The sequence below is a fragment of the Mytilus californianus genome, unplaced genomic scaffold (assembly GCF_021869535.1).
Source record: "Mytilus californianus isolate M0D057914Y unplaced genomic scaffold, xbMytCali1.0.p SCAF_13, whole genome shotgun sequence".
NCBI lineage: Eukaryota > Metazoa > Mollusca > Bivalvia > Mytilida > Mytilidae > Mytilus > Mytilus californianus.
The window spans coordinates 37,510,511-37,535,398 of record NW_026262615.1 but is presented as its reverse complement, the minus strand read 5'-3'; the positions used below and the strand labels follow the sequence as shown (position 1 = coordinate 37,535,398).

General features: G+C 31.5%; 1 protein-coding gene and 2 long non-coding RNA genes across 3 annotated transcripts; all 3 read left to right on the top strand.

Moving 5' to 3' along the window:
* The first annotated feature begins 3,229 nt into the window (after positions 1-3,229).
* On the top strand, positions 3,230-6,824 carry LOC127723603 (uncharacterized). Its single transcript, XR_007992145.1, has 3 exons — positions 3,230-3,294; positions 3,484-3,555; positions 6,765-6,824. It is a non-coding gene; the product is annotated as an uncharacterized LOC127723603 (long non-coding RNA).
* A 458-nt stretch (positions 6,825-7,282) lies between these two features.
* Positions 7,283-10,385, top strand: LOC127723602 (uncharacterized). The gene is made up of 2 exons (XR_007992144.1): positions 7,283-7,418; positions 10,290-10,385. It is a non-coding gene; the product is annotated as an uncharacterized LOC127723602 (long non-coding RNA).
* A 3,093-nt stretch (positions 10,386-13,478) lies between these two features.
* On the top strand, positions 13,479-23,938 carry LOC127723601 (fibrinogen-like protein A). Its single transcript, XM_052230295.1, has 4 exons — positions 13,479-13,957; positions 22,344-22,440; positions 22,754-22,918; positions 23,663-23,938. The coding sequence occupies exons 1-4, from the start codon at positions 13,952-13,954 to the stop codon at positions 23,764-23,766; spliced, it is 372 nt and encodes a 123-aa protein (XP_052086255.1). The 5' UTR covers positions 13,479-13,951; the 3' UTR covers positions 23,767-23,938.
* Positions 23,939-24,888: the final 950 nt, after the last annotated feature.

Below are 24,888 nucleotides of genomic sequence, written 5' to 3'. Positions count from 1 at the left end.
ATAACTTTGTGTAGTTTTTGTGTAAGAAACATATCCAATTAACATTTTTTGTCAAAGATTCTAGTTTAATCTTATCCTTATCGAAAAAAAAGATCAAGATATGAAGCAAAACTTCTAGTCTCGGTAGTATCCTTAATCTCAATATGATCCTGATATGTGGGTATTGATTGACAGGATATATATATATCTGAACCTGAAGTTAAAGAACTTTTCAAGGTGTTTTTTTCCTTTAGTTTAGTATAAATTCTCCTTGATATGAATGCCAAAACATTACACAATATAGTATCAACATATTTGTTAAAGTACAACTTTATGCATAACATTCTTGTAGTTGTATGAACAAGATACAAAGAATGACAATTTCACAGAAAAGACACAGTAACGGAACCTGTCGTTTTCTTTTGTAGATGTTAGTAATGTTCGAAAAGCACCTGATTTAAGGGTTGACAATATTATGTACGAATTACAAGGTAGGTTTATGAAATTTATTATGTGTTGTACCCCTGCATTACCTTATTTAAAATGGTTTTATACATCTTACATGTATTGTACTTCTTTTTATTCTGTGCTTCATTCTGTCTTCATGTATGTGCTGCAATTTTATAAATAATTACGAACGAATACTTTTTAAGAGGGATTAAGCTTGTTCAAATTACAAAAAGTGCGAAAGAATCAATTAACAATGTATGGACTAGTTATTCTGAATCAGAGTTTTGTGCTTATTTTAGACTAGACGCTATCTAATTAACCTTCGAAGACTGCCATTGTTTATATGATACGTTATAAACATTGGAATACATTTCAATAGATAGATAACCACGTGGAATCGTAAAATGGCACATTTTCTAGGTCAGGCTGATTTCGTGTTATATGGTTAAGATACAAAAGTATTTCAACGTTTTACCTTTATCAAATTATTTTTGTAGACCGAATAAGTCAATGGAATTGGTCTTCCTAGTGGCTCTCTTGTTTCATTTTTCCATGTTGACAAACTCTTCTTTTTAATAACTAAACACCACCAATACATGCGCAACCAATTGCCAATTAAAGTTCAAACTCCAGGTATACGGATTGGTTGAACTCTTGAGTTGCAAGAAAATATTACATTAACTGTGTTTTTATCTTAATTTTGCAAAATTGTATAAAAGAACTGATAATAGCGAAATACTTTTTCGATTTTCCGCTTTTATAAATGTTTAAAACCAGATTACCTCCTTGGCCATTTTTTTCAAAGGGTGCTCCGTCACTTTCAAGTCCAGTTTCAGTGATGTTAATTTGTGAACCCGCTTAATAATACACCAAAATGATTCTCAATATGTATTATTCCTGAGAATCAAGTCAGTCATCTTAATAAGCGGTTCACTTGTTTCATATCTTCTCTTTTTTTTGAGATTTTTTTCGACTACTCACCATTCTTCACTTTCACCGGAAGTAAACATGCTACATTTCGTCTTATAAAAAGATAAATTAAACACATTCGTTTCATTGAATGATTGCAAAAAATATTATTCAAAGTAAGTCATCCGCTGAAAAAAAATTGTTTACCAATGTTTTTTGTATTTATCGGGTTATCGTAAAAATATTTGTTTACGACAAGAGAATGCGCAACTTTCTGCGCAGAAGGCGCGAAAATTTAAACCCCCGAACTACCTTAAGACAGTTAGTATGTTATATAGAATAGAGAATGGAAACGTGTAACGTGTCATAGAGACAACAGAAAAAGTGCAGAAAACACTCAGAGGCCATTACTGGTTCGTCAATGTAGCGGGGATATCAGCACCCGGAGGCGGAATTCAGATGACACCTAAATAATAGTTGATCCTAGTTCAGTAAAATGGACGCCACACTAAACTCCGAAACAAACATATGAACCAAAAAAAAAAAAACACTAAAAAAGTAACAAAGGTTAGAGGTTTCTGACATATAACAGGCGGGAAAAATGCGGCGGGGTTAAATATTTCTTGTGAGATCCTAACTCTTTCCCAATACATGTACCTCTATTCATCGAGGAATAAACAAGCACACATCAAATAGCACAGTAAAACTGTATGCTTTCAATGAAGCCCATATTTTGATAAATTTTACAAAAATGGGAAACAGAAATGGTTTTATAATTCCTCTTGGTTTATTTGACCGAGTTGCTTTGTTTCTATCATAGTTTAAACATAACACGTAAGATAAAGAACATGAAGTTATCATGTGTGCATCATTGTCTCTGACATTAATTTATATTCTATTATATTTATTAAACAAAATGAACAGAAATTGTAATACAGAAAATTATAACTGCTGCTGAAGCTTATAATGTACATTGTAGAGACAGTGTTTTTTATCATGGTATATTGCAATTTTTTAAACTGAATCTGGCTGATAAGAAAACAAACCTGAGCCAAAAAGTAACAAGTTTATGATATGGAATCAAATTGAGAATGGAAATGGGGAATGTGTCAAAGAGACAACAACCCGACCATAGAACAGACAACAGCAGAAGGTCACCAACAGTTCTTCAATGCAGCGAGACATTCCCGCACCCGGAGGCGTCCTTCAGCTGGCCCCTAAACAAATATATATACTAGTTCAGTGATAATGAACGCCATATTAAACTCCAAATTGTACACAAGAAACTAAAATTAAAAATAATACAAGACTAACAAAGGCTAGAGGCTCCTGACTTGGGACAGGCGCAAAAATGCGGCGGGGTTAAACATGTTTATGAGATCTCAACCCTCCCCCTATACCTCTAGCCAAGTCTTGATTTATCACAAACAAATATTTGAAAAATGCTACACGGTCGTATCTTTATATAATGTTTATAAATATTACATGTCTTACTTGAACTGTTCTAAACATAATATATTAACATTACCCAAGGCTTCAACTCAGTCATGTCTATATAAGAAAATAAGAAAGAAAGGTGTAATACTAAACTAAGTACTTAAAATTTATAATAATTTCCAGAATAGTTTATTGATAATGACCCGTTTTTTAACTGTTTTGTCTTTACATTAGAGTTGTAATTTTCTTTTTACATAAAGGTACATTGAATAGATATCTTTGAATAATAGAATTCATTTTTTCAATCGATAATAGAATTGTTTACACATAAACAAAAACAAAGGCCTCATTTTTATCCTTGTGTTTTTATGATTCCTTGTATAAAATTATCATAGGTAATTGAAAATACTATCTTAAAAATATATATGTAGATATTTTGTATTTGTAGAAAATGTTTACCTGCAAATCATAGTTTAACTGTGGAAGATATTAAAAAGGACACACAAAATATTCTCAGCAGTAAGTATAGGATTACATGCTTGATTCAACAATTTATTCAGTGAAGAAAAATGTTTAATCAACAGTTAAAGTTAACATTAAAGTATCATCAACGTTACTGGATCAGGAATGTACACCAAACTAATATTCAAACCAGATATCGTTTGCCAAACATGTTTCTTTTTGATTAAATTCCTTCTTTTTTTCAAGATGTGGAACAATACAAGGAAATTGTGGAAATGAATAAACAGGTAAAGGACAAAATCAAGTGGATTCTTAAAGGTAATCTTATTTCGTTATAATTCTAAAAAATTAAAACATGTGTTATGATAACCAATTATATAACAAAAGACCAAAGTGCAAGGATGTAATAATCATCAATAAGCACAACCAATATCATATGAGTAAGCTCGACATATTTTCTCGGGGTTAACTATCAATTGGCTATCATCTACGAAAACCTTTTTTTTTTTATATTTGTCAAATTAGCTTTCAACTACAAAAAGGTTCTTTGTTAGATTTATTTGTATGTGTGTTTAAATGTTTTAGTCAGTTGTGTTGTATGATTGTGATGTATGTTTACATAGTTTCGACTGCTGGATCCCAATTATTGCCACATTGATATAAGGAGATGTGGTATGAGTGCCAATGAGACAACTCTTCATCCAAGTCACAATTTGTAAAAAGTAAACCATTATAGGTCAAAGTGCGGCCTTCAACACGGAGCCTTAGCTCACACCGAACAGCAAGCTATAAAGGGCGCCAAAAAAGACTAGTGCAAAACCATTCCAACAGGAAAACCAACGGTCTAATCTATATAAAGAACGAGAAACGTGAATCACATCAACAACAGACAACAAATGAACAATAGGTTCCTGACTTAGGACAGGTGCAAACAAATGCAGCGGGTTTAAATGTTTTAACAGGCGCCAACCCTCGCCCTGACCTGAAATACTGATGTAACATCACAACAAAGAAAGACACACTATAAAATATCAATAGAAATGGCTTAAATAAATCAATAGACATATTCACAAAAACAAGTAAACGTACACTGACCGAATAAATTTGATCTATAATTCAATGTAAATACAATATTAATCAAAAGGAGGATGTAATACAATATCAGAAAGACAACTTAATCCTTGGACAAAATGGCGTTAAATAAATAAACGTACACAGGTAAATATAATAATTTTGTTGTAAGGTGTACATGGAGTACGGAAATATTTTTTACAGAAAAATAAATTTGTTGTTCATTGTTCGAGAACAGAAGTGAAATGTTATCGTCACACTAAATACTTGGTAGGTGGTATATATTAAAAATAGTGAGACGAGATAAATAAAGGCAACAGTAGTATACCGCTGTTCAAAAGTCATAAATGGATCCGGGTTACAAACTAAAACAGAGGGAAACACATGAACTATAAGAGGAAAACAAAGGAACAACAGAAGGACTGAAGTGCAACAAAAACAAAACCAACATACATAGAAACGAACTATTTGATAACAACTGCCATTTTCCTGACTTCGTACTTTAAAGAAAAAATGGTGGGTTGAACCTGGTTTTATGGCTAGCCAAACCTCCCGCTTATATAGCAATGTTAAAAAATATCGCTAAAATGACAACACTACGTGACCGAAATACAGTACAAACAAACGCAAGAACACTCATCACAAAGAAACGCACAAATAAATAATAAAATAGTCGTTACACAATGTAAACCACAAATTAACAACGAACATCTCCCATTAACGACAGATAGCACAAGACATCACAAACAGTGGCGTATTTTTGTAACGAATATATAATCTTGAAATTCATACAATTATTTTCACAATACTAGTCTTAACAATTATCATGATAATGACGGTATTGAAAGGCTATTTTAAATAAATGCTGCGACGACGTCTTAATGTTTTGGACTAACACAATTAAACACAAAATAAAATACATTGACCTATTATATCGATTAGGTTTGCTCACCTTATTATATACTAAATAAATAAACTGATAAGCGACGAACAAACAAAACAGAACAGATGCAGTACTGTTGTCGATTCTGGTCATGGATTAATGTATATAATTACAAAGATCTTCAAATATGAAATGATTTTGTCAGATATACTTAATAATTACTCGTATCATTAAATTGGGACAGGGGGTCAAATTGTTTCCAATTTTTTTATGCTGCGACCTTTTGTAGATTTCTATACAGTTTGAGATCCGCACATTGTTGTATGGTTACCCTAGGGTGCGTACGTTCACGTCTTTCGTTCTCCGAAAAATAGTCATGAAAATAAGGGTTGAGATCTCAAAAACATGTTTAACCCCGCCGCATGTTTGCGCCTGTCCCAAGTCAGGAGCCTCTGGCCTTTGTTAGTCTTGTATCATTTTTAATTTTAGTTTCTTGTGTATAATTTGGAGTTTAGTATGACGTCCATTATCACTGAACTAGTATACATATTTGTTTAGGGGCCAGCTGAAGGACGCCTCCGGGTGCGGGAGTTTCTCGCTGCATTGAAGACCCATTGGTGGACTTCGGCTGTTGTCTACTCTAGGTCGGGTAGTTGTCTCTTTGACAAATTCCCCATTTCCATTCTCAATTTTATCACATGATTGATCATTCAACATCACAACTAAAGTAGGCATACATTAAAAATTACTTATTGAAAATGTATTCAAGTTTAATTCAATATTACCGAAGCCACCTAATGAATTTCCTAGTGATAGTATAAGATTGTTGATTGTATTTGGTTCAAGTATATTCTTAATGTAAACATTGTATAGTCAGTATTTATTAAATATTGATATCGATGATGCTTTGCGACACGCTGATATGTATCATGTAGCTTGTTTCAGCCAATTTGCAGTTGCAACGTATGTGCATTCATTTTGGTAAATTTGGTAATTTTAATCATTGTTATTCAAAAATGAATATTTTTTTAAATACCAACTTTCTACGCTCTATTCCAAACGATTGTGTGCGAATACACATCCTGATTGATCAAAACGATGTATATCTACAGTATATTCATTGTGTAGATTATTTAGATAAATTCAATTACTATTTATTAAAAAAAACACGAATAAGATAAAATTCAGTACTCTTTTTGTCAAGTCATCTGGACTTTGAGAATACAATGTCTTTAAAGTGGCTAAGACAAGGTCAGGATTTCCATCTTATTTGAAAGGGACAAATGACTTTTGATTTAGTATATATGAAGACGCTGTTTTGATTTTTTTTATCTTTTAAAAGTGTTGTTTCAAATTGCATAGAAATTGAAAGAAAGGATGTTCATAAATGTTAAAATTGGTTTTAAAGGGTCGGTTAATGTGTTATCGTTTGGATTTTCACATTTTCAAACTTTGTAGGAAGAAGACATTTCGGGTCGATATCAAATAATAACGTACTATTATAACATGTATAAGTTGGTGTTACAATCATGAATGTATATAAGAAAAATAGAAAACAAATTAAATTTTTCAGAATCTGGTGGCGAAAAGCAAGTTTCCGAAATACTTAGAATGCTGACACGGGACGTAAGAGGCAAGTTAAGAACAATTGAATGTTTTTTTTAAATTTCGTTTAATTTTACTACATCTATTGGAAACAATAACTAGTGTGAATTAGATATCGCTTGATATCGACTCGAGTTATTTAATTTCACGCACCGTTCAATGTGATACGAAATATACTTCTTCTTACATTATCATGATTATAAAACGTGTAATGTGTAACTGCATTTAGGAATAAAAACAAATTGTCGAAAATTTAAGGTAATTTAAAAATCATCTATATTTGTCTAATTGAAGAAAAAAAATCATACTTATTTAGTACATCCAGGGAATGAGACATTAAACAGATTTTATTAAATAAGTTAATACAAAATTGCTGTTCCACGCTTATGTCTCAGGATAATAACTATAATAAAGACCCATAAATATCTAAGTACATTCATGTTAAATTGTCAACATAACGATGTTTCGTATTGATATCATAGCTTCGGGAGTATGTGCGTTAAAGAAGGATTGTACTGAACTGCGCCATGATGTATCCAAATCTGATGTTTACACGATACGTACAGTCAAATCTGTGGTCAAAGTTTACTGTGATATGACTACAGATGGCGGAGGATGGACTGTGAGTTTGATAATGATATTTAAAAAGACCGTGTCTGAACATCTAGACTTTTTACTTGATCTTCATAAAACGAATGAACACAAATGCCCAATGATGAATTTTAACAGCTACAAATAAACGATTATACAAAGGAGTTCCATCAGACCCTTTTTTATTTCCTACACACTCTATATAGGAACACAGTCAAGACTGTCGTGGATAAATATGTAGATGGAACATAAATCATATCAATAAAAAAAGAAAACAAAAAGTACTTCCAACATAATGTGGTCCAAATGATGAACACCAGAAATACACAAACTTGAAAAAGATATTTTTTGAAATTTCTATTGTTTGTTTTCGTTTCCAATACCAATGAGACCGTATTCGTTTTTCTTCTTTCTTCAAATGAAATATATATATATATAAAAAAAACTGCATGCAAAAAAAAAAAGATATGAACACACCAAGGAACTAGACATGCTAACAACTCCCAGTCATTTATTAACCTTCAACCTCATTTTTATCAGTTATTACATGCAATTTAGGATGTAAAGTACACATCTGTATAAACTGTTTTGATTTAAATCAAAAAGCTATTTATGTGAAAACGACAATTACTGGTGTTTATATTGTAATACTGAGTTTGACCATACACTGTGATTCACAACAATACTTGAGCAAGTCCGCTATTAATGGGTTTAATTAGTTCTAATTGAAATACCTACAACTTAATGTGTATCATTATTCTGAAACGTATAGATGTTTACAATGATAAATGTTACTGTCGTAATTCTTTAATTACAGGCGGCTGTTAAGTTTGTTTCATATATTTACCTTTTTATTACCGGCGAAGGCTTTGTATGAGTTGTATTTCAAAGGACCTTTTCATTAATAAAATAATTTTCGTTTGATGAGATAGTATTGAAGTGTTGTAAAAAAAAAAATCGAAAAGTTTAAACTGTCAATCGGATTCAAAGTAATAGTGACTAAATATCAACATGGAAATTAACCGCACATTGCAATGGTTTATGCCGAAGAGCATTGTACTTTCAGCACCTAATCCCATTTATAACGATGATGTTGTTTATAGAACATATAAATTAGATAACGTTCATTGCAAACGTATTGTTACATTGAGTATACATATCCCTAAAGGTTATCCATGTACAAAATTACGTAAGATCAATGAAAGGTATGTTAATCTGTGTTTACATTGGTAATTTTTTCTCTCATTAATTAAATATCTAACTATACTAGAATGAATAATAAACTTACAACTCTCGGATGATAAATTAACCGTATACTACTTGAGACTTTCTTATCTGCTCTTTTCGAAGTCATTCTTCTAAACTGTAACATGCGGTATATATAAAAGTCAGGAAACGTAATAACTGTAAAAAAATGCGGTAATCTTATACATAACAAAACAAATATGTTCCACGTTTTTTTTCCATCACTCTAATTAATGTTAGTAAGAGAGAAAATCATATGTTTTTGTCATCTGTTAGACAACAGCTCATTACATATAATGAATTATACAATATGAAAATAAGAAGATGTGGTTTGATTGCCAATGAGACAACTCTCCGTAAGAGACCAAATACCACAAAAGTTAACAAATCTAGGTCACCGTACGTCCATCAACAACGAGCAAAGTCCATTCTGCATAGTCAACTTTAGAAGGTTCCGCAATTATTAATGTTAAACAAATCAAACGATAAACTAACGGCCTGATTTATTTACAAAAGTATGAACGAAAAAAACATATGATATACAATATCGTATGTGCATTTTTACGGTTTTCTATTCTGAGCTAATGAGGCACATTATAATTTTTCTTAATACATCACAAATGTTTAATGTTATTAATTTAAAACCGATTGTTTCATGAAAAAAAAGGTATCAATAATTAGAAGAAGAAAAATGTATGCCTCTTTCATATGATTTCTTAATGCTATTTTGTTTTATCGTTTCGACGTTTTATCCTTTTGTGTATATGTTGTTGTGAGTTTTGGATAACCATTTTGTAAACAGTTTATTATTATCCAGTAATTGGATACCATTGGTATATTCCGCCTCATCTATAATTCGACTATTCAATACAATATACCATTTCATTAAACGACATCAGATAATTGCTCTTGAACAGTTTATGTGTGTGCAATTCCAAACGTTTAGTCGAGAGCGGTCTTTATGAAATTTGTATTTGCTGCTTCTCCGCTAAGCACGTCGCATTAAGGAGTAAGAACAAAGACTGGTCGGCTCGGAGTCAGAATAATGTGTTCGGTTAAGGTGATGTGTCTTCCTGTGGACTGTAACCTTGTGAACTAGCACGTTAAAAACCCGGCTCAGCGTGTCGGGCTAGTACAAAGCAGGGTTAATATTCATATTACATTAACATGTTCTCGTCCTGAATATGCATATCAATTTGCCGCTGGACGTTTACTACCATCCATCATCATCATTTATATTAACGTATCTGATTGTTAGTTTTCCAAGCGATGTCGGTGATTCTCTCCAGGCACTCTGGACCTACACAAAATAGTATAATAGTAGTGAAAGTGTCCAAGAACATTAATCAGTCAATCACTCAATAAATTTAAATGTCTTTATAAACTCGTTTTATTCAATAATTCATTTGTCAATTACCGAATTAATCTGTCATTACTCACTTAAAACAAAGTTGTTTGTTTAACCAATTGTAGACTGATATTTTACTGGACAAAAAGGAATGCAGCCAATGCAAAAATTGATAAATTGAAAGTGATATTCAGACATTTCTACTATTTTTAAACATTTTTAACTGAAAAATAACCATTGAAATCAAAATGTATTAGCTTAGATTTGCTCAAATGAGTTACTTATATTTTGTACTGGAATTTTTTCTAGATAATCCAGAGAAGATTAGATGGATCTGTTAATTTCCAGAAAACTTGGACAGATTACGAGAATGGATTTGGAAATGTTGATGGAGAATACTGGCTAGGTACGTATATTAAAGAGAAATGAAATTCTCAAAGTTTCCGAAATATGACCTGATTAAGTTTACCTGTCGTCACGTCATTGCTTGAAAAATGTGAAATGCATCAAAAGAGGCTATGTTGGTTACAATTTTGCTCTGACATTTAATGTCTTTACACAAAAATACCAATTTATACGAAAAACAAATATGACCGACATGAACAAACGATAACCTCTAAACTACAGGATCCTGACTTGGGACAGGCACATAAAGAATGTGGCGGAGTTAAACATGTTTGTAAGCGCTCAACCATCCCCCTAACCTGGGACAGTGGTGTCACAGCACAACATAAGAACAAACTATAAAAATCAGTTGAAAATGGCTTAACTCGTCAGATCAATACAAAACAGAAAACCAACTAACAAAAAGACAGACCGCATCAAAAAGTGATCTTAGTTTCTATAATAGAGAGGCAAAAGATACCAGAGGGACATTCAAACTCATAAGTCGAAAATAAACTGACAACGCCATTTCTATAAGAAACATTAAAGAATCACACTTGGTATTTGAATATTTTTTTTATCGTATTTGACCAATAACGACAAATGCAAAAAATGTCAAACAGTGTTTGTCAATTATAGAGTTAGACATGTTAGATATAAACTACTGTTCAAACACTGGGGTTTAAAGATGTTTCCTTCCGATATTGTGTGTCCATTTAGTTAAAGTGAAAAGCTTGAATCAGCTGTAAAGCTTTAGTCAAAGTCATGAAAATTTTAGAACTATTTATTATAATCAATATTATTTGATATTAGAACTGATAATTACTAGTAGTATGTAGATGACTTGACTTTTGAAGTTAGATTTTAAGGATGTACTTAGGTCAGGTTTAGGAATTTGTCCGGACTCCTTGTTTTTTTCCTACGATACAGGCTAAAATATTTTGCCCCATAACACCCATTTTTCTTTTTTCCATTTACCAAAATTTAAGCAGATTCTGGATTTCTTTTCTTTTGATTTGAGACCCAAATAATACTAATTCAAATATAAAGTAAAAGTCCGAAACATGGAAAAAAGCCAAATTCAATAAAATACGCATTAACCACTTTCTTACTCATTGTGTCGGTAATTATAATGGGTTGGAAAGTGAGTACCCCTTATGCGTAATTTGATAGAATTATACTTTTTCCTTTATCGAACAAATTTTTTTAGCCTTTAAGAATGCTAACCCTATAATTATTGATATGGTACATGCGTATTCGAATTGTTTATTCAACATGTTCAAAACAATTAACTAAATGCTTACTTTCAAACTGAATTATTATCAGCCTTCCATTCAATGCTAAAACATACCTTTTTGTTTTATTACCGTAAATTAGGGAAATTCCTATCAATGAAAACTAATTTATATTATTCACTTACGGACAATTTAAAACCGGAATCTGAATTTGAATGATAGATGTTGTTACAATAAAAAAGACCGAATATGTATATAGACAAAGCAGTCCCGAATCAATTTCTTCTGGTGAAATGCTTCAACGTTAAATGTTTTCTTACTACAAATAGTCAATCAATGCAAAAAATCGAAACTAATTTTTTAAAGAAAAAAGTCAACTTCACATCAAATTTGATTGTAGTATTGCAGTTTTTATGTCTCTTTTATTTGTTATTCCACAGATCATGATACAAAGGTTGCGTGTTGCGATGTTAAGGCTAATTTGTCTTGTTCATGACATTTCCAAATTCGTTGTACCTCGTCAATGGTTGGTTTTAGATATAACTTAGTGTGTTATATTTATCATGTTTATGTTATAATTATATACTCTATTATTTATTTGCTTTGTTTTCTGTGTAACTGTCTCTTTGACAAGTACGTTGTGTCCCTGTTTACTAAACCATACATGTTCACGGTTAAGTTGTTTATTTTGACATTCTTTAATAAGTACAAATAAATGATAAAATTTCATCAAGAAACGAATAAGTAAAAAATAAAGCAGACACCAATTTCTATGAAAACAAACAACAAGTAAAACAATATTTCAGAGCTTAAAACAAAAGGTGACAGAAGAGAGAAACCAAACACCATCATAACTTTGCTCGACTTTGCCAATTAAGAGCATGATATTATATTTATATACTCTATATTTCTTTTAAAGACCGTCAAATGTGTCTGACTGACTGCGTGTCAGTACAATACGATAATTAACGAACCCGAATTTATCAAAATATTGTATCATTACATCAATCAGACTTGTCATATTTTAACCTATCACTATACTTACCTGTAATTAATCAGAACTGGAAAAGATATTTAAATTAATGGGTAGCTTAATATATGTTTAATTACATGCAATTGGAAGCATTAAAAAACGTTTTGCCATGCAATTATGAATAACGTTGCAATTACTTAGGAGTTAAATGTATTTAACTGACTGCGTTTTAGTACAATACCATACATGTAATTAACGAACCCAATTCTATCAAAAGAATGTATCATTACCTCAATCAGACCTGTCATATTTAAACATATAACTGTAATAACCTGCAATTTACTACAAATTGGAAAGATATTCAAAGTAATAGGTAGTTGAGTATATTTTTAATTACATGCAATTGAAAGCATTAAAATACGTTTTGCCATGCAATAATAAATAACGTTGCAATTACTTAGCAAAGTATATCATCGAAAAATCAATTACTTTCTGTGCGAAACACAAAATTAACAACTTTTCATACGGGTCGACCCACATACCGAACAAACACAATTGAAAATTCATATTTAATTTAATCTGAATATACATGAAATATTTGACCTCCAACGCATTAGCAGCTGACAAGTTAAAAATAAATCATTAAGTTTTAAACATAATTTAATTTGATTTTGCAAGTTACGATATGAAGAAACAATTCACCTCTTTCATAAAGATTCATTTATCAGAACAAAAATACTACACGATTAAAAACATTCAATCAACTTTCTATATTTACAAAATAAACCGCGACGATTTGTTTATCCTGATGAGGCAACATTAACTGTGAAGAGAAATTTTTCTTATTTGTTTAAAATGTAAAGATATTATCTAGTGAAGATACTTTCTCTGTTTCTTATTTTTTTTTTTTTTTTTTTGTTGAAATATATAATATAACAAGTGGAGGGAGTGTATTGAAGAGTAACACATAGAGAGAAATATTTATTTGGAATAATGCAGTACCCTTGGAAGTTGAACTCAATTGTTTTAGTATATGCTTTCTGTTTGTGTTGGTACGTAAATATACATGTAACAGCAGTATCACCAAACGCCATAGATATAAGGAATGAAGATCCATTGTCTTTACCATTGTGAATCGACAAAGGAGCACAATTAGCTGCCATGTTAGATACGAAAGCCATAAATAGAAAAATGAAAGTTTACATAAAACACTTATGAGGAATATGATTCAAAATTCTGTGCAGGAAGAAATGCAAGGAGCTTTTAAGACATCGTTAGAAGAGAACTCAACAATAGATTTCATCAGAAATATAACACTGCAGGGAATATATGCTTTTTGAAGGAGAAGGGACAGGAGGAACTTTTCCACCAAGTCACCAATGAAGGTAAATATAATATTCTTATATTTGGTTCTATCGGGAACGGAAGTCAGGGCCATTTGAATCAAAGGCTGTGACTCAACCTTAAAGAAGTTGGATCCTCCATAGCTTACCTTGCATTCAATCTGTTTAACGTTACAGTTATGTTCAACTCTGTTTTAGTGAAAGACTGCATTATTGAATTAGATTTATAAACAATTTCGCCTTGTGATGATTCCATTTATGTTGGACCTTCATTGTCCTATTATTTTAAGAGTGGTAGCAACTTTAGTGTACTATGGTATTAAGTCTAATGATGAACTTGTTGTATCAACTACCTTAACGCAATTCTGTTAACAATGTTTTGAAATAGACAAAGAAAATCTGCATTGAAAATAGTAACTTTCCCTTCTTTTTGGTTCTCGGTAATAATATTCTTGCAGCATAAAATCGTTATCGCTTTTGTTTACTTTTGCATCTCCAGTTTTGACTTACCTTTACACAGTAAGTATCTTAATAGTTATATCGATAGAAATAGTACATCATTTCCCATTTGACATTTCTCAACTATAGTCTGTGACATATTCAACATTTACAATTACAGCGATATCTGAGTAAACAGCCAAATGTCAAAATTGGAAACAATTGCAGTACCCATTCTAATTAATTAATGGCGGTCTATCACCTCGTTAAAATACATTGGCTTTTTTAAAAACCCATTATTTAAAAAAAACATAAAAAAGACCAATAACGTAGCTAAAATTGTTGTTAAAACAGTAAATTTTTTTTTATTGTTATAAGAAGACAATCAGAGTCAAATAATGAATTTAAAACATACACATGAATATCAAATGTAATATAAAAATATTAGTTTGTTTTATTGAAAAATGTACAAATTTTAAAATAATCTGTCAAAGTGAACTCTACAATAAATGGAAACCAATTATACAACTATGAATTGTTTAAAAAAAATAAAGGGGTTGGGGTTTACATTACAGAATGTTACTAACATAAATGTTCCAATACACAAGAATGTTTGTGTCTATTTATCTACACCATAGCATTTGCTGATGTCGTAAAACGATTATTTTCATAATTAAAACAATTAATTAATCACCAGCCTACTGAACAAGCCATTTAGAACTTTAACGGAAAAATAACAGGACCAGATGTTTCAAGGATTTAATATCTTCTTAACATTTTGGAAACAATTTGCCATCGTATTGGAATTTCCGTTTTGAATTATCATTGGAGCTCGGTATTAATCTTATTTTACTTATTGTTCTACTTTTCTATAGCTTTTGATCACCGTATGCAACAGTTCTTTGGCACTTACCAACGATTGCTTTTGATCACCTTAATCGGTTTTCATTACATATTTTATCATTGTTAGTTATGCATATGTCATACACGTTAATACGACAACAACCCGTCAACAGACACATGCGAATTATAACAATCAAAATGATAAAATATAACGCGTTTAGTCGGATGTTTCAACCGTTTACAATGAAGAATAGAGAGAAAGAGACGTGTGCATCCTGCGATGTTAATCAAAACAGAACAACCATTACACTATTGCCTAGTGTTGCACTAACTATACAGCTGTAGCAAAGGAAAACTTCTCGTCTTACATTTTATTGCTGTTTCTGACTATAAAAACTTATTAAATTCTGTACCTCTTTGTCATGCAATCAAGCTATGTAAATTCAAAGAATGAAAAATTTGAAAATAATTTCCGTTGAGTTCAAAGCCATCTTATCATTCACTCATACAGTTGTAGATCACAAATGCACTTATTTTGATTCGGTTTTATTATGTAGAATACTATTATATACATAGTTTAGATCAACAAGTAGAGAATAAGTTATATGTTTATTGAAAAAATCTTGAAGCTACATGTGAGATAACAAATAACACCAAATAAAACTAAGAACATGTAAAACTTTGAATACTTCAATGTACAGACAGGATCAGTATGATATTTCTACATACCGAAAGTGCCATACTAGAATACAACACGATTACGTTGTGACGAATAAATTCGAACCACAACGTATCCTTCGATTAACTAGAGGCTCTAAAGAGCTTGTGTCGCTCACCTTGGTATATGTGCATATTAAACAAAGGACAAAGATGGATTCATGACAAAATTGTGTTTTGGTGATGGTGATGTGTTTGTAGATCTTACTTTACTGAACATTCTTGCTGCTTACAATTATCTCTATCTATAATGAACTTGGCCCAGTAGTTACAGTGGAAAATATTTTGTAAAAATTTACAAAAATTTACAAAATTTATGAAAAAATTGTAAAAAATTGACTATAAAGGGCAATAACTCCTTAAGGGGTCAATTGACAATTTTGGTCATGTTGACTTATTTGTAGATCTTACTTTGCTGTACATTATTGCTGTTTACAGTTTATCTCTATCTATAATAATATTCAAGATAATAACCAAACGCTGCAAAATTTTCCTAAAATTACCAATTCAGGGGCAGCAACCCAACAACGTGTTGCCTGATTGGTCTGAAATTTCAGGGCAGATAGATCTTGACCTGATTATCAGTTTTACCCTATGTCAGATTTACTCTAAATGCTTTGGTTTCAGAGATATAAGCCAAAATCTACATTTTACCCCTATGTTCTATTTTAGCCATGTCGGCCATCTTGGTTCGCGGGCGGGGTCATCGGACACATTTTTAAAACTATATACCCTTATGATGATTGTGTAAAAGTTTGGTTAAATTTGTCTTAGTAGTTTCAGAGCAGAAGATTTTTGTAAAAGATTACAAAAATTTACGAAAAATTGTTAAAAATTGATTATAAAGGGCAATAACTCCTTAAGGGGTCAACTGACCATTTTAGTCAAGTTGACTTAATTGTAGATCCTACTCTGCTGAACATTATTGCTGTTTACAGTTTATCTCTATCTATAATAATATTCAAGATTATAACCAAAAACAGCAAAATTTCCTTAAAATTACCAATTCAGGGGCAGCAACCCAACAACGGGTTGTCAGATTCATCTGAAAATTTCAGGGCAGATAGATCTTGACCTGATAAACAATTCTATCCCATGTCAGATTTGCTCTAAATGCTTTGGTTTCAGAGATATAAGCCAAAATCTACATTTTACCTCTATGTTCTATTTTTAGCCATGGCGGCCATCTTGGTTCGCGGGCGGGGTCATCCTTTTTTAAACTAGATACCCTAATGATGATTGTGACCAAGTTTGGTTAAATTTGACCCAGTAGTTTCAGAGGAGAAGATTTTTGTAAAAGTTAACAGACGACGCCGGACGACGACGACGACGACAACGACGGCGACGGACGACGGACGCAAAGTGATGAGAAAAGCTCACGTGGCCCTTCGGGCCAGGTGAGCTAAAAATAAACGATTCGGCATGCTTTCCGTTGATCAACTAAGAAATTATAAAGAGACTGAGGTTTGAATTTCCGGAGGCAAAGCTGACCTTAGATGAATACCAGTTATGTTTTTATGCCCCTTTTGAAATTAAAGCTATAAACACATTCAATTCTGCACTTTTAAGTGCTAAGGTTTGAGCGTTCCAGATGAAGGTTAATTCTGGAAAGGGCTCAATACGCACAAATTTTTTAAAGTGTTATTTGAATTGAACCAATTCAGAAAAGTATTTTTACAACATCACTGATATATTTAATACATTTGATCAAACTCAAGGCGATCAAATTGTTTCATTTTGAAGGAAAATGAAATGTTTTCTAAAATAGGCGAACTAAATATCATCGCATTAATTTTCATATTTCGTAGTCTCAGTATTGACTTATTTTTTTGGATTTTTTTTTTTTCAAACGCTTGATTAAGTATGATACATCACTGGTTGATAACTAAAGAATAAATACATATAAGCTTTTGTTCGAATAAAACAATTGGCGGTAAGGTAGCGTAAGGTAACGTAAGGGGAAATCAATCAGATTAAACATGCGAACATATGTTTAAGTTCTAATTTTCTTAGTAGGTAAAGTTTAAAGAAAGTTTAAAGAAAGGTTTTTCATAGTGCTTTAAGTGTAGTGAACTTAACGTCTGGCGTTAAACAATTTTGTAAACCAAATTAAAAGGTCTTTCCACATCAATTTTCTAAATAATTGATAAGAAAAAAGTAAAATAACAAAAATACCGAACTCCGAGGAAAATACAAAACGGAAAGTCCGTAATCAAATGGCAAAATCAAAAGCTCAAACACATCAAACGAATAAAAAACAACTGTCATATTCGTGACTTGGTACAAGCATTTTCTTGTGTAGAAAATGGTGGATTAAACCTGGTTTTATAGCTAGCTAAACCTCTCACTTGTATGACAGTCGCATAAAATTCCATTACATTGACAACGATGTGTGAACAAAATAATAGGTAAAAATGTAAAAAAAAAAGGGGGTACAGCAGTCAACATTGTGTTATAATACAGCAGTCAACATTGTGTTATAATCTTAATCACTATAACAACAAACAAATATGTAACAAAACAGGCATATAGACGAAACACATTTAATTTAGCAAAAATGAAAGACAAGAATACAAAAATTGTTCATACCATAGCACAATAACACAATGACGGGATGTATAAGTACAAAGCCAAGTCATATGTAATAAAGAAACACAAAAGGTATATAGACAAAGCACATGAGCAAAAATGAAAGTCAAGAATACAAAAATTTACCATAGCACAACAATACAATGACGGGATGTATAAGTAAAGAGCCATGTCAAATGGATATCACCAAAAATAGACTAAACAGTAAAAGTAATATGCATAAAGACAAATAAAAGGATACTTTAACACGTTTTTTGAAGATGATAAACAACGTCAGTACCAAGAATCTATACTTAAAGACCATCGTGTATTATTTGTGAAGTTGATACGGAATATTTTTCAACAAGGTCTTGGTACCTTCCGATGAACTTTTTTAGAAGAAGTAAGAGACGTTCTTTGACATACCCCTGGTTCATCAACTTTCTACTCAGACACTGGTGACGTTTTACAAAGTCTGAGTAGCAGCTGCAAGCTCTTGAATACCGAATAAGTTGGGAAATATATATCCTATATGCAGCTGAATTTGGTAAATTGCTACTAAGGTGGGGAAATTGATAATTTCAAAATTAAAATCGTCTCGTTTGTCATAAATTCTGGTACTGAGATGACCGCGTATGTCAAATTCGAGGTATAAGTCTAAAAATGAGGCGGAGGAAGCCGTGTCTGTTGTCTTTAATTTCTTGTTCTGGGGGATATATTAATGGAACCAATCAAAACAGTTTGATTGTTAATGGAAAGAACATCATCAATATATCTAAATGTGAAGTTGAATGATCTAGCTTCTTTGATCGTCTTGTTTTTGACAAGTGTCTGAAGGAATCCGACTCATATAAAAATAAGAAGAGGTCGGCAAGGAGAAGCACACAGTTCGTTCCCATAGGAATGCCGTTTGTTAAAAAAGTCTACCTCCAAATTCAACAAATATGTTGTCAATAAGAAACTCCAGCATACTGATCACTTGTTCCTCTGTGTAGCATGTTTCACCTTTGTGTTTATTATTAACATATTATAATATAATAATATATCCTGGCAAGTCAAGTAACATTTGCAGTCACTCTTTGAAGCATCAGGCAATGGCCAGTTGCAAAGCCAAATATATTCCTCTATCCATTCGTTTTTTTTTCAGTACATATTTCCTGATGGTTGACTTTTGTTCATTGCTAGTGTTACGTCAGCTTTTGAAAGAGATTAACAAAGTTAATGAAATAATAAAAGATTGAACAAATGAAAGAATATTATTGGGAAGCCAAGAAAAATCCACCAGTATCATAAGAATCACATTCCACTATACAGATTGATTAATAAGCGAATATGTGTCACTGATTTAAATATAAATGAAACACGCACCTAGCGTACTAAATTATACTCCTGGTATCATTAAGGAGATTTTACATCACTATTTCCATTGAACAGGGAATAATATCGATTTGCCTAAGTCTACTGTATCATGTGTATACCATAATTGCGCCTTGAAATAGGCAGAAAACGCATTTTACGCAGGAATACTTTGACAAACTGATGAATTAAATATTCCTACTGTAATTCTAGAGTTTTATGTATAAATCAGACAGCACTTTTGTATGAAGTGAATATTTCTCAATAGGTATATTATTGATGTGCTGAAGTCTTTCTTTAAAGACTTTGTTACGATAAGTTTGAAAGAATGCTGCTGAACTAGAGTTTTTAGTTAAATTGACATCGTTCTCTCGAAGGTACAACGATCGTATTTATATTGTATTTTGTTACAAAATACATGAGTCAACGGATACATTCCATTCTTTCGTAATGATCATTTCTTTTCTTTTTTCACCGGAATTCAAAATGTAATTACCACCTTGACAAGTGATACCTTTGAGCAGTATCTGTTTGTCATTTTAGAAGACGAGTTTACGAGTGATTTTAGTTAGTTTTTAGTTGGTTAGCAGATAATAGATTCAAATATAAGCAACAGTAGTTTTACAATGTTCATACCTCATAAATCGCTTATAATTCAAAGTAACAAGCTAAGTAAAGGTATTCGATTGAAGTCCTAAAGGAGTCAGACAGTGTACGTCGATGTTCAAATCTCATAAATCCATTAAGGATACAAAATAAAAGCGCTTTCCTGTTATTAGATAAACACAATGTTTTACTGCAGTAAAATAAATAATGCATATTCTGGACAAGAACAAATTAACAATACACATATAAGATAAGTTCTACAATCTGAGTGACATGGATGTAGTGAGGGAAATTCAGACTGCCGCGCAAAACAGATAGTATATTAGATCAGCAGATTAGAGCAGCAAATTTTCCTTGCAACAAACAACCTGAGGAATCCTTATTAATCATGTAAATGGTTCATTTACACGCGATATTGCACTATATTTCAGCTGACATCACATTCTTATGTTTACGGAAAGGTTGATTATAGAGTTCGTAAATAAAGCAACGTTCCATGAACACCTTTTGGTCATTTAAATAAACATATCCCTACGGGTTATAAATTTAACCATTGTAGTAATATATATGATATTGTTTTCATCGGACGTACATTTATTTTGTTTTATATAATCAATTACCTAACTCGATATACGTATACTAGTCATCTCTGCATAGTAGTAACTCTTACAGGGAAAGCTAACCGTAGACTAGTTTGGATGTCCTCTAGTTCTCTTTTTATGTGATGCTTTCAAATATAAAGATATATTTGCAATGTTCATTATCTCTCTAGATTGAGAAACGAACAATTTGTCAGTAACATATAACGTGTACTGTACAATCGGAATAGTCAGTTTATATGGAATCATACGCAATCATATAATCATTTAACAATGTTTAACAAGTTCAGTGTCCAAGAGATCAGAAAAAAAAACCTTTCATTCATACTGTTTGAATTCGAATGCTCTTAAATATTTACTTGATATATATAAATACTGTTGTTATTTTGAGTTAATATTCTTTGATATTTTCTACCAATGCACATTGTTATGTTGCAGGCGAAATTGATCCCATAATAACAACAACAATAAGAAAAACAAGAGAAAGTAAATTACGGTACAAAGCAAAGAATAACGAGAAATCAATACCTTTATAATTCATGACAACATATAATCCTAGAGTTAAACAACTGGCAAAAACTTTTAAGAAAACACTGACACTTAATTTTGAGTGATAAGACAGCAAAATAACTGTTTAAAAAAACTCCCATAATTGTAAACCAGGAACACAAACATTTAAATGAATATTTAACATCTTCTAAATCAAGATAGAATATAGCAGATTAAGATATATCCCATTTTTTTTTCATTTTGATATAAAGAAAACAGAAAGAAAATTCACCCGGTGTTGTGCTCCAGATTTTAAAACATCTGAAGATATATGTTTTTACAAGAGTAGGATAATTGTGTCTTAGGAATTGTATCGAGATGTTTTGATTGGTTAAGGACTCTTTTGTATTTAAACATACTTAACACAAAGATAATTCCCTTTGCCAATTGTAGACTGATTTGATACCGGACAAAATGAGCTGTTGCCAGTGAACAACATGATAAGTTGAAAGTGATATAGACATTATATAAATCAATAAAACCAATTTAAAAAAAGTAATTTTGAATCCAAAAGTTGTTACCCTATGAAAGATTAAATCTATGTCAACGATAACATGGATAATAAACACTTTAATATTACACATATAACGCACAGTATATATGCACTCTCCGCTTGCTTTTGATTGCCAATGAAATGTATATACCCCAAAGAGAACCATCTCACAAAATTAATACATTGAAATGATACTTCTGTAACAATATAAAATTTATGTTTTTAAATAGGTTACTGATTTTGGTGAAATTTTTTTCAGATTATCCAGAGAAGAATAAATGGATGGCTTGATTTCCAGAGATCGTGGATAGATTATAAAAACAGATTTGGAAATGTTGATGAGGAATACTGGAAAGGTAAGTACAGAGATATCAAACTCGCATGCTTTTTTAATTAAGGCCTAATCATATCTACCTGCCCTTACAACATTGTAGAAATAAAGTGAAAAGGAAATATAACATAGAAGAAGAAAAGTAACATTGTAAATATAGTTAGATATGCTGCGTTGCATATACTATTTAATAATAATATATAGTTTCCTATTATGCTAGATCAAATACTTTTACCTGCATTTTAATATGATAGTATGTAGAGACCTTCTTGCCTTTCCTTCCTTTTATTAGGTTGAGGTGTTTTGTTGTAACGCTTCTGTATCATATGTTTTGAAAGGAAACAAACACATTCACAGCCTGCCATCCAGTGGTAAATATGAACTGAGAATAGACCTAACGGATTTGTTCAATAAAAAGAAGTATGCTGTGTATAAAACTTTTGTTGTTGGAGATGCAGTGTCCAAGTATAAACTTACTTTTGAGAATTACAGTGGGAATGCAGGTAATGAAATGCTCTCAAAGACTACTAACACAGTAAAATGTATTACAAAACTTTTGAATAAACTTATAAAACACCAACCTTTGAAATCAAAACTTTTTAACAAAGCGCAATTATGTGTTGTGGCAGAGAATAATATTTCAGATCCAGTAAAGGAAATAGGAAACTTTCGATACAGTTTTAGACGATGATATTAGTATATTGGAATTTAAGATCAACCTGCACACATTAGTAAAACAGCCCTATTCAAATGGTGGTAAAACGTATTCAATCTATCATCCACAAACTAAGTGTGAAATTGCATGCAAAGAAAAAGTACACCTTTGATCAAGAATAATATTCGGGTTATTCCAAATTCAAGACTCTTCAGTTTTTACAATGTTTCTGACATAACTAAAATTTTATACATATACAATAGTTTAAGTGCGTATGATAGACACGCATGCTTAGCGTAAACGTTTGAAATTCTGCAACTGATGATTGTATTATAATGACAAAAATTATCAGGCTGAATTAGCGGGGTAACACAATGTGGTTTCTTTGTCAAAAACAGTCTTTCAAATTGGTTAATTAGTACAACTATAGAACTCAATTTGATTGAAGGGAGGTTAGAAATATACAGTGTACAGATAGGGGGAATAACCTACAATGCGATGATAATATTTTTCAGTATCGCTTCACCTGAATGGTAATGAAATTTATATCAAAATTTATTAGTAATTCATAACATGTTTATCCTTGATGTAGGTGATATATTGGCTAATCAAAATGGAACGAAGTTTTCAACGACTGACCAGGATAATGATAAAAATAGTATTGCTGATTGTGTGGAAAAGTTTGGGCCATGGTGACATAAGCATTGCTGCTTAGGTAGTCTTAACAGGAGTTACTTCCACAACCCGTGGACTCGTTCTATGAGCACCAACACATTGAAACGTGCAGCAATGATGTTAAGAAAAGTGAAGTAACGGAATAACATACAACATTTATAAACTTCATTCAAAGCAAAACAAAATTTCATTATGTAGAGTTTAGAATTAATTTTCTAAATACAGATTAACGCATTTTTTATATATTTTATAAAACGCTACTTAATTCGAGATACAACATGTATAACATAAAATATAACGCCAGGGCAATAAAATGAGACGTGTGAACGTTAGTGAGAAAACAGTATCACGCCAAAATGAACCAAACAAAATACAAGGTAAAATAATAGGACGATATCAATACAATTTGGTATGCTCAAAATATCAATAAAGGAGATTGAATACAGTAAAGAAATCATGTTACAAAACAAATTCTCTTTAAGCAAAAAAAAATTAAAACAAACAAAATAAACAACAACAATAATTAAAACAATAAAATATTCAGACGTAACATAAAACAACCTCTGACAAGGTTCATGTGATGAAATGAGTAACACTGGTGTGATTGACCTAGTCTTGGCGATCCTAAACAACAACTCTTAAATTACGATAAATGGACTTACAGATTTAATATTGAATAATACATTCCAACGCCACATAAAAGTCTTCTAAAAACAATATGTCAGTTACGGAAGAGGTTTTGTAAATATGTCTTTCCTGAAGAATAAATGATCATTTAAATCAGACTAGAATAACAATAATCAAAACAAATCTGAAATAATAGTAACGGTATCAATTTTACTGCACATGATGCGCATTTCGACAGTTAATGTCTCTTCAGTGATGCTCGAGGCCAAACACAAACTACATCAGGTTAAATATAAAAGTATACAATGTACCTAACCAGAGTATTCATTGGTAAATTGATTAAATGAATAAAACAACTCTAGTTAAATGTTGTGCTTCCAAAACGCTATAAAAACAAATTTGTGTTGCAAAGACGTTTGTTTGTTATCCCAGTAGCACAACCATTCTTTCTCTTTAAAACATGCAACCAAATGCAGATTATCACTGACTACCATTAATTAACGATATGACTTTAAA